Below are 15,323 nucleotides of genomic sequence, written 5' to 3' on the forward strand. Positions count from 1 at the left end.
GAGTGAACTTTAAATATATTATACGCTTCCTAAAAAAGATATCCGCTCCTCCGCTCCAACCCCTGATCCACAACAAAATTTTAATTTGACGCAAAAATAAAAAATCAAGCTAACTCGACACGATCATGTAAAACTTCTCAAAAATAACCGCTTAGAATGTGACTTAAAACCACCAGATTTTATCGCTGTTCGAAAAACAACATGATTGTGTAATTAATAATACTGGTTTAATGCCTCTCATTAAAATTTTGAAGCCAAGATGTGAAGCCGTGTCTCTTCAATATTCGCTGCTGTATCTGAAAAATCGAAAATTAATAATAAATGAAACATCATCTCTCATCAAAACTTATTTAAAATCAACAATTTTAATTAAGTTGAACATTATTTCTGTGGACTCATCAAAATATTTGGTTTAAATAAAACAAACCGTGGTCAGAGTTTGATGCAATCCTTTAGGTTCACAATAATAATTTCCCAGCACAAAAAAAAATAAAGCTCAACGGAATTTCAAAATCGAAAAATTCTTACCGTAAAGACATAGCCGTTTTTCAGGACTTGAACCAATCAATTGACGTCGTCTAGGAACAACAAATTCTTTAAAAATGACTGGCTTGTATATAGTCAATTTTAATCCAAACTGGTGGGTTCGAAATCAACCAACTGTAGATTGGCAAACGCCTTTCACATGGGTGTGAATTTTTTGAATTTCTAAAAGAATGCAAATTGTATCGATTGAAAATTTTACAACTTTTGATTGGAGTGTTTTTTGTGCGATAATCGTGACAGATGTTATCAAATCTTGTGGTAGATCGCCGATGTCATAAATTTTATTAAATAATCGAACAAATTCAATCATATTGATTTCATTGGGAAGCCGTATTGATTTCAGCGGCATACATTCTGAATGAATTCCGCTGGTATTTTGTCATATCCTATAACCTTTCTGTTTAAAATTGATGTGAACAGATTCTCACATAAATCACACAGAGAGGTTTGAAAGCTCCCTCATTATTATTCATTTATTTTGATTCACTTACTTGTATTATTTAATTGTATTGTGTTTGTTAAAACGATGCAACAATTGATTTTGATAATTATTTTTTAGTTAATAGTTCTTTTCCTTTTTCTTTGACAAGTAAACTAAATGTTGGTTCTGTTAAGATTGTCCGTCTAAAGTGATTTCTTAACGATTGCCATGTACGTTCTTTTACAATTTGTTCCAGTTCCATTCGTTGCCATATTTTGTTACCCATTACTTGGTTTTCATATTTATTTATAAAAATATATTTTAAAATTTCTCTTTGTTCCCACATTGTATATGACCTATCAAATTAATTAATCATTAATCAATATATGTAATATTGATTTCATTACAATGTTTAAAATCAAAAATTGAAACCGTATGGAATGAACAAGTATTAAAAACTATTCTCCCTTTTTTAGCTTTTAAAATATTAACCTATAAAATTGAGCGTATTTTCCTTTATTCAAGAACAACTAGAAGTTTTTCGCTATCTCTACTAACAAATTCGTAATCTACGTAATAAATGAATTATTTTAGTTTGTTTTTCCTGGTTTTTATTAAAGCTCGTTAAAGTGCAGATATAATTGATTAGTATTGATTGATTGATATTAATACTTACTTGGATTTTGTTTGTCTCGTATCCTACAACAAATACAGATTTCTATGTGTTATGTGTTTTAAAATTTAATATTTGTATCCCTACATGATATGATAATAATTAATTTAAACACTAATTTCATTAATTAATTAATAATTATGTTTCTTCTTTATCTTATGTTCAATGTATTTAAATTATTATGTTTAAGTTATTAAATGCCACTAAAAACTTACCTTCATTGCATAGTTAACTTTACATTTTTCTATTATTAATTCATCCATTATTTTAATTCTATCGTTTTTTTCTTCTTCTATTTCATTTCTATTTTGTGTTTGTGAATTATCATTATCTTTATCTCCATCATCAACAAAACCTTCTTTATAATCTAAATTGGGTTCTGTATGATTTACCCATTCTCTTATCATTTCCATTTTACTTTCATTTGTTGTTTGTTCATTATTATTATTAATATTAATCATATTTTCTAATTTATTTAAATATTCTTTATTATAACGAATAATATAATTATTATTATTATGTCGTTTTTTAATTAAATTTGTTTGACATGATTTATTTAACATTTTATTTGAATCCATTATTTATTTAAAATGGTGCCTGATTACAGATTCACAGATAACTAACAACTCTTGTTTGTATCCAGAGATAACCTATAAGTAAATTTAATAAAATTTTAAAGGTAGCCATTTTGCTTGAATAAATTTGACATTTAATGTAAAGGTGTAAAAATAAAATAATGCATTGCGCACCATCTATGTATATAATATGAAAGTTATGCTTTTAGTAAACCATAACTTACAGATTACTGTAAAATCAAATTCAAACATCATTTTGTTATAATTTTGGTTTCATTTATTTAACTTATTTATTTACATATTTTGTGTTATGTAAAGACTAAAGTTGTTTTAAAAAAAAATAAGACAATGTATTATTATATTTGAATAATTCCAATTTTATTGTTACTAAAATTACTTTGGAAGAATTTCAAATGATTGGGCCGTTTTGTCCTTAAGAATCTTATACAATGTAATTCAAATAAATATATTAATGATAATATAACAAACCTCTTTGAATATCTGCGAATACGAATACGAATGAAGTTAATTCGTATTTTGTTTATAATTCGTGAATGTTCATTATTTTTAAACGTACGCATGACAATTTAAATGTCAAAATAATAAATAAATGACATTCATTTACATTTTATATATACATATATTATTTTAATGTTGTTGAATCAATAAAAAATATTATCGTATATAATATTTATTTACTTTATTTATGTACAATTATAATTAATTAATTAATTAATTATAATTGTGATAGTTTTGTGGTGAAATGGACACTTATATAGAGTAGAGAAACTTAACTTCAACCGTTTCAAAAGTTGTACACGATTGAAATTGTTAAATTTTATTGAAATAACTACTGTGCTTCAAATTGCTTTGAAGATAAAAGACAGACAAGTCCAACGATACCAAAATCATTAAATTTTAATGAATAAAACCGCAAGATAGAGGGTCCCAAACACTGTCAAAGTCATGTTCTTAATAAGCGGCGCGGCGAAAGTATCAATTTCGCGAATACGCAAAATCGGATTTAAGATCACCACACAAATCTGTTAACTCTATATAAAATGAATTAGAAATAAAAGTTCTTTTATTGATGTACGAGCTAGTTCCCAAAACTGTTACATAGCAACGCTACCAGCAAGGAATCCAAACCACTGACCAATAAGTTATTAATTAATTTTTATTTCAACAAATATTATTATCAATTAATTAAAATTATTTATTAATTTAATGATAATATAAATAGAATTTATATAAAAATTATAATTGGTTTATATATTTTAAATTTTCTACTAATACCACATTTTGGATTTTATATATGTATCGCTATCTAGTGATTAATAATTTAACTAAAACATTTTCATGAAGAGATCCATAGTTTTGCAAGAAGGTAAATGACTTGTACACATTATATGACTGTGATCTCTACACAATTGAATAAATGAATAAAAAAATCTAGTGTTATGAAATTTTTTTCGGATCATATTGCCGTTCAAAAACTTCGATCGATAATTCAACAAAGTCGATTTCATTTTTTGTAGCGATGTGTTGAAAATTTCGATTTCGAGAATCGAACCCATTACAATAACTGACTATTGTGGGAAGTTAATAATCAGCGTACATTTATTAGTACATGTGGCCATTATAGAACACCCTGTATACATTACATTGTACTAGGTATATATATATGGTTGTAGTGACGACATACACGCAACACAAATAAACTGATCGAATTGAAGAGCTTTCAGCTTACAACAAACAGTTGATAGCTCGCAGCTCACAGCTGGTCTGGTACTACTAGGATAGTAAATAGGTTGGCATCTAGTCTGGTACCATACAGAAGGTAGTAGTGACACAATACCGGTACTGGTACTGGTACTGGTACTGGTACTGGTGCTTCCTGAACTCAAACAACAGAGCTACTCTACTCTGATACGATACATACCAGTTGAGTACACGTCATGAGAGCTTGATGAGCATGAGTATTATACAAATACGATGTTGCACGATCTTGCACGATGTTGTACGTAGTACGTTACAAGTGTGTGTTAGTGTTTGTTGTGAGGTTGTGATGTTCAAATGAGAGAGCTACAACAATAGAACAATAAATGGTACCTATATAGCTCAGTGCAGGATTATTATACAACAATTAAATAAAAAACAAGTGTTTGATAATATATTTTAAAAGTGATTTAAGTGATATTTATTTGTGAGATAACATCCTATTAATATTAATCATCAATCATCACTTACCATCACATCCATTCTTGGTGTGTTTGTTAGTGTTACTTAGTAGTGCAGTAGAGAGCTAGTAGCTAGAGCTAGCTAGCTAGTTAGAGCTATGATGTGGTGTGTTGTTATTGGAGCTCCTGCTACTAGTTGTTGTAATACTAGTAATATTTGACTAAACAATAAGAATGACAACAAGCTCCTACAGTTCAGCTCTGCTACCATTTATATTTTTAATAGTTGATGTATTTTACAAGTATTTACATTTCATCACTTAACATCCATCATCAACTTATAATTAAATATCAACATATAATTAATTATATTAAAGGTAAATAAATCAATTCAAGAACACATCAATGTTGTTTGTTATGTTATTAATTAATATTTTATTATAATTTTAATTTAATTAATTCATTAATTATTCAAGAATAAATGTTTCTATCTCTTCTTAATTCAAATTAAAATGTCAATAAATATTTTTATCTATATAAAAGTACTGCATTATACATACACGTTGCACGTTGGTTGGTACACTTAATTACACTTTTAGTGAAGAGCTGTAAGATTTATAGCTCGGCATTGAGAGAATAGCTCGGAATGAATCTTTATAAAAAAAACTGTTCGCTTGGATTGTTTAAAGCTTATTTAACAAAGTTAAAAACACAAATTTGAGCCAATTGCATGTAAATTGCAAAAGTTCAAAAAATATCTATCTGAAATTGTAAGAACTTTTTAAGCATGTTGCCAGTACGAGTACCTAAATAAAGTTAATTCGAAAGCGGCACACATTAATTTGACTTGAAATTTTTTTCATTTTCAAATTTTTTTAAAGTACTTTAAAACCTGTGGTATGATTTTTGCTTAGAATTTATCCCTTTTTTCGATTCCCGTTGTCATTTTGAGCATAAATTTAAAAATAAAAGAATGTTGTTACATATTGTATGTATGTCCTAAATAAATATAATAAAGTTCAATGTCATTTATATTATCAATATCATTCATTATCAAATATAAACTAATGTTTATCTAATATTATTTAATATAATAGTACAGTACGTCAGTGGATGAGCGAGCTTTGTTCGTTATTTATTTTAAATGAAACTTAACTAGAACGAATTTTAGCCCCAAAAACACGCTGCATACTAATCATCTAACAACGTTATTATCGGAAACCTATCTTTTGTGTTTCAGTGTCGGTAAAGCAGTTAGTTGCTCCCAATTTAAATTGGTTTTCTCTCGGAAACTTTAATCTTAGAAACGGCTCGAACGATTTTCATGATATTCAGTATGCAGGGAGTTTTGGGGGTGAAAAATCAATCTAGCTAAGTTTTATTTAAAATAAATAACGAACAAAGCTCGCTCATAGCGATCAAATTTATAACAATCTTTTATTTTTGTTCAGGAGTTAAAAATTACATTACATTTATGAAATAAATTAAAATCACCTTGTATATAGTGTGTTTTATAGGTAGTGTATGTATGTACCTGGTACACCTGATACACCTGGTACCTACCATAGAATTAGAATCATATCTGCAATGCAACAAACAAACACCATTCTTATTATCAAATATAAAACATGAACATTGAACATATTAGTGATGGCACGAATATTCGCATTCACATTCATACATACTACAGTGCAGGAGTTTATGTTGCTTTTTAAGACATGGGTATGCTGGCTAACTGGCTGCGGCTACGTGTCTTTAGTCATCATGACCTCACATTCAAAATGATGATTCAAGCTTTTTAAAAACATATTTATGTCCAACTTAAGGTAGTACGAGCGCTAACGCAAGTTTACACTTGTAGTTAAAGTTATTTGTATCTTATTTTCAACTTTGATGATGAATTTTATCATAACTTTGTGAATATAATGATTTTTTAATTAAATTTTTGACCTAAATCAAAAAAATTAATTAAACAGCTGTTTAACTTAACTAGACTGTTAACCAAACGCATAATTAACTATTTGTTTAATCTCAAGTTTGTAAGGATAGAACAAAATTACGTAATGAACATTGTCTACAAATAGTATTTCAATAATTAATTCAGTTAATTGTTTGTTTTGAATTCATTCCTTCATCTTAGTACTTTTCCAACTAAGTAATTATGTGACGATGTGACTAAGTAAATAAATTGTTAAATATAAAATAAAAATGATTTATTATTGAATTTTGTGCACTAATGTTGTGACATCCTGTATATATGAAGTTAAAAACTATAAAACAGGTTGTATACATGTATACAGATTGGATTTCATACTGTTTTCCATGATCATAAATGTAGTAAGAAGAGATTTTATTCATTCATTCTTATTTATAAGACAAGGTAAGACTCTTTAAAAAATTAATACATGATTAATAATAATTATGTACGCATTACACAATCATAACATTTATCCCCACAAGTATGGCAGAATACATGCGTAAAGTACCTAATACATCTAAGAAAGAGGTGTTATAGGTATTCGTTGTATTGAAGTTTAGATACACGTTGAGCTTGAGTTAGTTGTAAGACGTTTACATGATAGTGGGGGTTTCTTAATTGAACAGAACTACTCAGTAAGTTCATGTTCATCAGTTGTTTAAACTTTGTTGTGTTATAGTATAGTAGTGCGTACACAACAAGTCGTCTATTAATAGTCTTTCCTTGTCTTATAAATAAGAATGTGCATAACAACTCTTCTTTTTACATATATGATATGATCATGGAAAACAGTATAAAATCCAATCTGTATATAAAATTACAAGTACAAGTAAAAACATAAATAATAATAAGTTTTTAAGTACTTATTATTTATAGAACATACATACATACAATATAAGACACTTAGCTATCTATATACTAGTACTAGTATTAGTACGAGTACTAGTACTAGTACTAGTCTTTGTACTTGTTGTATGTACTTGTACTTTGTATGCAATACTTGTAGTTATAGTTATAGTTAAAGTTGTGTTATGTTCAAATATAAACAAATACTTAAAGTTTATTATTTTATTTTATAAGATCAACAACTTGAACTTTATTATTATTTATAACAACCATCCAGACCACAGTCATATAACATATAGAAGTCATTTTAACTTCTTACAAAACCATGGATCTCTTCATGAAAATGTTTTAGTTGCATTATTAACCACTAGACAGCGACACATATCTATCAAATACAAATAACGGTATTAATTAGTAGAAAATTTAAAATAAAAAAACAAATTATAATTCTTGTATAAATTCTATTTATATTTTTATTAAATTAATAAATAATTTTAATTAATTGATAATAATAGTTGTTGAAATAAAAATTAATTATTAATTAATTCATTAATCAATTACTGATCAGTGCTAGTGGTTTGGATTCCTTGCTGGTAGCGTTGCTATGTAACAGTTTTGAGAACTTATTCATACATCAATAAAAGAACATATTATGTTCCTAATGCATTTTATATAGAGTTTGGAGAAATTTATTCATGTATAAATCGGTTTGGTAGTCTCTAAATACTGGGTGAGACCAGTTGATAGTATAATTACTAGAAGACGGTGGTCTACAAGTTGAACCAACATATCCTGGAGGTATAGTTTCTATAAACGATTTAATCCTCAAACGATTGAATCGTTCGAATATTTTTAGTCTCTTATTTTAAAAGAAGAATACGGATATCATTTAACTATGCGACCGCGGTTACTCAAGAGGTAAACTCACTCAAAGATTTAATCCCTATCCGTACAAACAATAAACCAAATCTATTTGCTTTATAAATATAATTATTAAAAAATATATATATAAAAAAAATCTATAATTAATTATTAATTATTATATTACATGCGTGTGTAAGTGGGTGTGTGTGTGTGTGTGTGAAGGTGTACGTGACTTTAATAATTTTATAAAAATCAATCAAATTCATTTTATTTTATTTATTATACATATAATATAAAGAAAGTACCTAAATATATTTAATTTAGTTTAGTTTTGATCGTCTAAAACCATTCTAATACCTACCGTAATGACTCAAATTAAATATTAAATACAGTTTATAAACTGTTGTAGCTCTATAATATAATCATGATTGATAAATTATAAACTTACAATGAATATCAACTAACTAACATAATTAATTATTTAAATACTATGTTGTATTAAAATTGATATCTATCTACTTTAATTAATATTTAATATTCTTTGTTACAGATAGATTAAACAACAGAACAAACAAACAAACACAAAACAAATTAAATATGTGATAATGAATTAAATAATAAAATAAAATAATAAATAAATAATAAATTTAGTGCAAGAGTAAGAGAGCTGTAATCAAGTAAGGAAGCAAGCACAACCAATGCAATATAAGTGTAATGTTTAGTGTTAGTGTAGTGTATTTATTAGTGTTGTAGTGTGTTTAGTGCAGAATGGAGATGACTGTATAATGTATGTAGTTTAGTTACTTTACTTACACATACAATCAACTTGTTTAAATGTTTATTATTTATAAATAAATAAATCTTATTATTATTATTATTATTATAAAACAAAATAAATTAATTAAAATTGGTTTAATAACAAACAATGGTAAAGATGGTGGATCCTACAGATCTTGATGATGAGGTAAGAATCAATTAATTCATCAATCTATCAATCAATTTATTAATTATATCTATCTATCTGATTGTTTTTATTTATAAGTATACCTTGTATTCTTTCATTTTATTGAAAGAGAATTTGCTAATAAATGCAATGCAATTCAATATAATATATAATATATAATATATAATATATAATATATAATATATAATATATAATATATAATATATAATATATAATATATAATATATAATATATAATATATAATATATAATATATAATATATAATATATAATATATAATATATAATATATAATATATAATATATAATATATAATATATAATATATAATATATAATATATAATATATAATATATAATATATAATATATAATATATAATATATAATATATAATATATAATATATAATATATAATATATAATATATAATATATAATATATAATATATAATATATAATATATAATATATAATATATAATATATAATATATAATATATAATATATAATATATAATATATAATATATAATATATAATATATAATATATAATATATAATATATAATATATAATATATAATATATAATATATAATATATAATATATAATATATAATATATAATATATAATATATAATATATAATATATAATATATAATATATAATATATAATATATAATATATAATATATAATATATAATATATAATATATAATATATAATATATAATATATAATATATAATATATAATATATAATATATAATATATAATATATAATATATAATATATAATATATAATATATAATATATAATATATAATATACAATATATAATATATAATATATAATATATAATATATAATATATAATATACAATATATAATATATAATATATAATATATAATATATAATATATAATATATAATATATAATATATAATATATAATATATAATATATAATATATAATATATAATATATAATATATAATATATAATATATAATATATAATATATAATATATAATATATAATATATAATATATAATATATAATATATAATATATAATATATAATATATAATATATAATATATAATAATTACAATTATATTAGTATTATTGCAATACTATATGATATTGACGCTTTAATTTACATCAATATCAAATTATATTTATATTTATTAATAAAAGTAATTATATAGTGTGATTCATAAGTCTTGTAACATCTTAACTCTGGGCTGTATTGATTGACCAATACATCCAATTATATAATTACAAATAATATTATAGCAAAAATACATAATATTATAATAAACTGAATTAAATAATTAATTAAATACAAAATAAGACTCTCTTAAAAGAATTTTAATAGATATTAATAATTAATATTTTTATAGAAATTAGTTGGATCAAATCCACAAGAACGTAATTGGCGTGGAATATTAATAGCTGTACTAGTTATCATTATTGTATTAGCATTGATAGTGACCAGCGTTGTTTTATTAACACCACCAGATGATGGACCAAGAGTTAAAGGTCGTAGATTTGAATTACATGATATATTAAATCATGAATTCTCACCATTACGTTTTAATGGTTCATGGGTATCATGTAAGTAATATAAATAGTCAAACCATTATAAATCAACCCAAAGTTAAAAGTGTTCATAATAATAATAAAAATATTAATTTTACAGCAAATTGTATGATATTTAAAGATGTTTGGGGTGGAATTAGTTTATTAAATGCTTCCAATTTATCAATAAGAACATTAATGTCAAATCAAACATATGTAAGTTATTAATTAATTATAAGCTATAAACCTATTATAGGTTCGCTAGTAATAATTTAATTTTTATTTTTTAGAGAATATTAAATCCAGCCAAGTTTGTATTATCACCAGATCACAATTATTTATTATTAGCACAAAATGTTAAAAAACTATTTAGACATTCATATTTAGCACAATATACTGTTTATGATATACAAAATAGGTAACGTACCAATGCCAAACACTGTACTTTTATTTTTATTATTTAACGATAGTTATACAGATTGGATTTTATTCTGTTTTCCATTTTATCATGTATTATGTAGTAAGAAGAGTTTTTATGGACATTCTTAAAAAATTTGAAAGTTTGAATCGTATTCGAATTGAATACGTCTTTTTCAAAGGGCTTATCTATCGTATGTTTAACATGAGTCTCAGATAAAACTTAGATATATGCTAATACCCATGAGATACATGCTAAAAATACGATAGTGTCCGTATAACCTTACCCTTTGTTTAATTAATCATTTTTATAATTGTTATTATTCTCAATCAGAAAAATAAAACATGAACTTATACTTTTTAAATGTTAATTTTTAATATTTTAGACAATCATATCCGTTAACAGTATTACCAGAAAATAAAGGCCATCCATATTTATTATCGGCTGAATGGTCACCACGACCTAGAGGTCATGGGGTCATCATGGTGCATGACTATGATATTTACTATCGTGAAGAGCCACGTTCTAATACTGGATATCGGATCACACATACAGCGGTACCAGGTGTTGTTAGTAATGGGGTTCCTGATTGGCTTTACGAAGGTACACTACTTTTGGTATTTTTAATGTAATCCCAGCACAGTCGAATGCCCTGGCAGTGGTTATACAAAGCTTGACCTGTCGCATGCCCTGCGCAAAGTCCTGATAATCAAGATGGGCTTGTCGTAGCCATTCTTTGATTAGGTAAATTACAGAGCATCTTGCTATAGGAAAGACAGCTACTACCTTCCCTTTGACGCCTGACTGTGTTGTTAAGTGTCAGGTGATTCGTCTTCTCGAAGCATTCATAGACTATCCTCGAAGAATTCATAGACTACTCACTGTAACCTTCCGAGTTACAGATCTGGGCACCTCTCAGCAGCAAGAAGAGTCAATTCCTTTATTCTAGGTCTATTTCAGGAACAATGAAGTCCTGTACTATTTCCACAAGTGAGGTCTTAGTCTCCAACCTGTTCATTATAATTGCATGATCTGTGTTCTAGATCTAGATGAAGTGCAAGATTTATTGATTGATTTGATTTGTTTAAGTACAGAAGAAATATTAAGTACAAATACTGCATATTGGCTGTCCAAAGATGGTCATCTATTAGTTTATGCAACGTTCAATGATTCACTGGTGGAGGAACTTAAGTTTCCATGGTTTGGTAATCCAGAAGATGGTGGTAATCTATATCCAGATATACGTTCATTACGATATCCACGACCTGGAACACCAAATCCAATAGTCACGTTACGTGTAGCAGATCTAGCTGATCCAAATAATATTGGCACTAAGACTGTAAAGCCTCCAGATGGAATGGGGCCAAAACAGTACGTAAATATATATTAGTACTTACAATTAAGGAAAAAATTAATGCATTGAAATTTTATTTATTAGTTGTTTATTACTTTGTAAAAAATAGTCGACCACTCAGGGGTCGGGTGTACCTAAGATGACCAAAGATGCATGCATTTTTTAATTTTAGATATTTAATTGAATTTTACTATTTATTTATTTTTATTTACAATTTTAATTACAATTTAAAATTGATTTTAGGGATTTATATTTTACTGCAGTGACTTGGGTATCCTTAACAGAAATAAGTGTTGTTTGGTTAAATCGTCCACAAAATATATCTATGGTCACAATCTGTAAAAGTCCTGCATGGGTTTGTCAAGAGGTAATTCAATTCTTATTTTAAGTATTTGTAATAAGACTTATAATCATGTTGTTTTCATTTATTTTGTTACGTTTACGTTGGACAAACAGACTCATAAGATAACTGGTGATGGTCGTGGATGGGTGGATGTTGGTGAAGCACCATTGTTTTCACCAGATGGTCAAACGTATGTTAGTATCGCTCCAGTACGTGATGGTCCAGCTGGTCACTTCAGACACATAATCAGTGTAAATATACCAAAGAAACGTGTGCTGCCATTGACGCATGGTCGTTTTGAAGTTACCAGAATTTTATCATGGGATCATAAAAATGATTTGATGTAAGTCTTACTTGTATTTTTAATTCAATCTATCTACATTCAATAAATTTTAAAGACTTTAACTTTTAGACCTGTGACCTGTCTGTGCTACTTGATTAATGATATTTCAAAAAATAACAAATATCGAACTTCTTCTACTTTCAGATATTATTTAGGGATTCCAGAACAAAAGCCTGGCCAACAACATCTATACCGTATTACTTCGATACCGCCTCGAATTGGTGCCCCCTTGAAGCCCCCACATTGTTTAACGTGCGAGAAAGGATCACACATTGGAGTATTCCCTGGTCGATCGCCACCAACAGCAAACTACTATGACATGTCTGGTGGGGAGGTGAGTGTTGTGTGGGGTCGAAGACGAACTAATACCAATGAACGTGATTGGAGTGGGGGTGGTCTACCACCGTTGGGGGGCTCTGATGATGATGTCACCATTCCACCCACGCCAGCTGTAATGGTACGCAAGAAAAAGAAGAAAGTTACACCACAACCCATCAACTTGCCATGTCAATTTCATAATGCTATCTTTAGTCCTGTTAAAGTTTCATATTATGTTCTGGAATGTTTGGGACCAGGTGTTCCAACCAGTCAATTGTATGCGACAGGAATGCCACAACCAAAGTTACTTATGCACTTACAAAATAATACGTACTTGAAGGTAATGAAATGAAATGAAATTGTTGTGTTGAGTTGAGTTCACGAGTTCATATCAATCACAATACCTACGTTTGTTGTTGTTGTTTGATTCCAGGAAAAACTATCAAAAATGGCTCAACCACAAATAAAAACGTTCCCTGTACAAATATCTGGTGGGTATCACGCACAAGTACGATTACATTTACCACCAGGTCTACGTGAAGAAGAAATCACTAAGTATCCGTTAGTTGTCCAAGTGTAAGTATTATTATTTTGTTTATATATTTATGACAAATTTAGGGACAACAACCCTAAATGAATTGATTAACATTATGTATTTATTTGATGGTTCAGGTATGGTGGTCCAGGAACACAATTAGTAACAGATCGATGGCGTATTGATTGGAATACATATTTAGCAAGTAAAAAAGATTATATAATCGCTCAAATCGATGGTCGTGGTTCTGGTGGTCAAGGCTATGATTTTCTACATGAAGTTTACTACAGATTGGGTACCGTCGAAGTGGCTGATCAATTAGAAGTAACAGAGTAAGTTAGATTTAGAAGTAACTAGCACTTAATATTTATCTACTAAATACTTAGATTTATTTTATTTATTTTTTAAGATATTTACGTGATTCACTTCATTTTATTGATGGACGTCGTGTAGCTGTTTGGGGTTGGAGCTATGGTGGTTTTGTTGCTTCATTAGCTTTAGCTAGTTCATTAAATGTCTTCCATTGTGGTATTGCAATTGCACCAGTTACCAATTGGAAATTATATGGTAATTATTTAATTTTTATGTTTTGATTTAGTTAACTCTACTTTACTTACTGCTACACTCTGTACAAATACAAATATATAATGTTTTATACAAAAGTTATAATTTGTTGTTGTTTTAGATTCAGCATACACAGAACGTTATATGGGTTATCCAAATGTAACAGCTAATTACAAAGGTTATGAAGAAGCTGATGTATCTCAACGTGCTGAACAATTACGTGCACATCAATTATATTTAATTCATGGAAGTGCTGATGATAACGTCCATATACAACAAAGCATGGTCTTGTCACGTGCATTAGCATCACATTCAGCATTATTTAGACAACAAGTACGTACGTCTTAATTTATTTTAAATTATTTCTTGATTACCGTAATATGATATTTTATACCTAATAAAATTAATATTTATTTATTTATTTATTTATTTTTGTTTATAGATATATCCAGATGAAAGTCATAATTTAGGAGGTGTTAAACGTCATCTATATATGAGTATGTCACATTTCTTAGATGATTGTTTTAGAAAACAAGTACCACCAGATATAAAAGCTGGTCTACGTAATGGTGGTGGTTATACTAATTAAATTAAATTTTATTAAACTTTTTATAATTATACACTTATCTAATTCAATTTTAAAATTCTAAATAATTTTGTTTTGTTTTTGTAAATAAATCAATAAATAATTAATTAAATACACACACACACACACCTCACACATATTAATATGTATTAAAATAAATCTCTTATATTTATTAATTAAATTATTTTAATTAAAGTTTTAAAGTTGTGGTGTTTTTAAATTAAATTAAATTTAATAATAATAAAAACAGTTT

The 15,323-nt window shown here is 26.7% G+C and overlaps 2 protein-coding genes across 2 annotated transcripts; one reads left to right on the plus strand and one right to left on the minus strand.

Annotated features, from left to right (window-relative positions):
• Positions 1 to 11: 11 nt before the first annotated feature.
• Positions 12 to 2,053, minus strand: LOC123306039. The gene is made up of 4 exons (XM_044887906.1): positions 1,856 to 2,053; positions 1,644 to 1,666; positions 529 to 1,323; positions 12 to 296 (listed from the first exon to the last, which is right to left on the minus strand). The coding sequence occupies exons 1-3, from the start codon at positions 2,051 to 2,053 to the stop codon at positions 1,095 to 1,097; spliced, it is 450 nt and encodes a 149-aa protein (XP_044743841.1). The 3' UTR covers positions 12 to 296; positions 529 to 1,094.
• A 6,935-nt stretch (positions 2,054 to 8,988) lies between these two features.
• On the plus strand, positions 8,989 to 15,073 carry LOC123306041 (prolyl endopeptidase FAP). Its single transcript, XM_044887907.1, has 14 exons — positions 8,989 to 9,047; positions 10,432 to 10,645; positions 10,731 to 10,825; positions 10,900 to 11,027; positions 11,413 to 11,630; positions 12,122 to 12,398; positions 12,625 to 12,748; positions 12,838 to 13,067; positions 13,212 to 13,725; positions 13,819 to 13,961; positions 14,058 to 14,252; positions 14,330 to 14,487; positions 14,606 to 14,817; positions 14,927 to 15,073. Exons 1-14 carry the CDS (start codon positions 9,009 to 9,011, stop codon positions 15,071 to 15,073), a joined length of 2,694 nt encoding a protein of 897 aa, XP_044743842.1. The 5' UTR covers positions 8,989 to 9,008.
• The last annotated feature ends 250 nt before the right edge of the window (positions 15,074 to 15,323 follow it).

The sequence above is a fragment of the Chrysoperla carnea genome, chromosome 1 (genome assembly GCF_905475395.1).
Source record: "Chrysoperla carnea chromosome 1, inChrCarn1.1, whole genome shotgun sequence".
In the NCBI taxonomy this organism is placed as follows: Eukaryota; Metazoa; Arthropoda; class Insecta; order Neuroptera; family Chrysopidae; genus Chrysoperla; species Chrysoperla carnea.

Bases quoted from the DNA above. Each gene is read 5' to 3' on its own strand.
- LOC123306039 (XM_044887906.1), bottom strand. From the start codon at position 2,053: ATGGAAATGATAAGAGAATGGGTAAATCATACAGAACCCAATTTAGAT. The intron at 1,667-1,855 runs GTAAGTTTTTAG...TATTTGTTGTAG, and splicing joins AAGTTAACTATGCAATGAAG to GATACGAGACAAACAAAATC. The intron at 1,324-1,643 runs GTAAGTATTAAT...TTAATTTGATAG, and splicing joins ACGAGACAAACAAAATCCAA to GTCATATACAATGTGGGAAC.
- LOC123306041 (XM_044887907.1), top strand. From the start codon at position 9,009: ATGGTAAAGATGGTGGATCCTACAGATCTTGATGATGAG. The intron at 10,646-10,730 runs GTAAGTAATATA...TTAATTTTACAG, and splicing joins TAATGGTTCATGGGTATCAT to CAAATTGTATGATATTTAAA. The intron at 13,068-13,211 runs GTAAGTCTTACT...TTCTACTTTCAG, and splicing joins GATCATAAAAATGATTTGAT to ATATTATTTAGGGATTCCAG.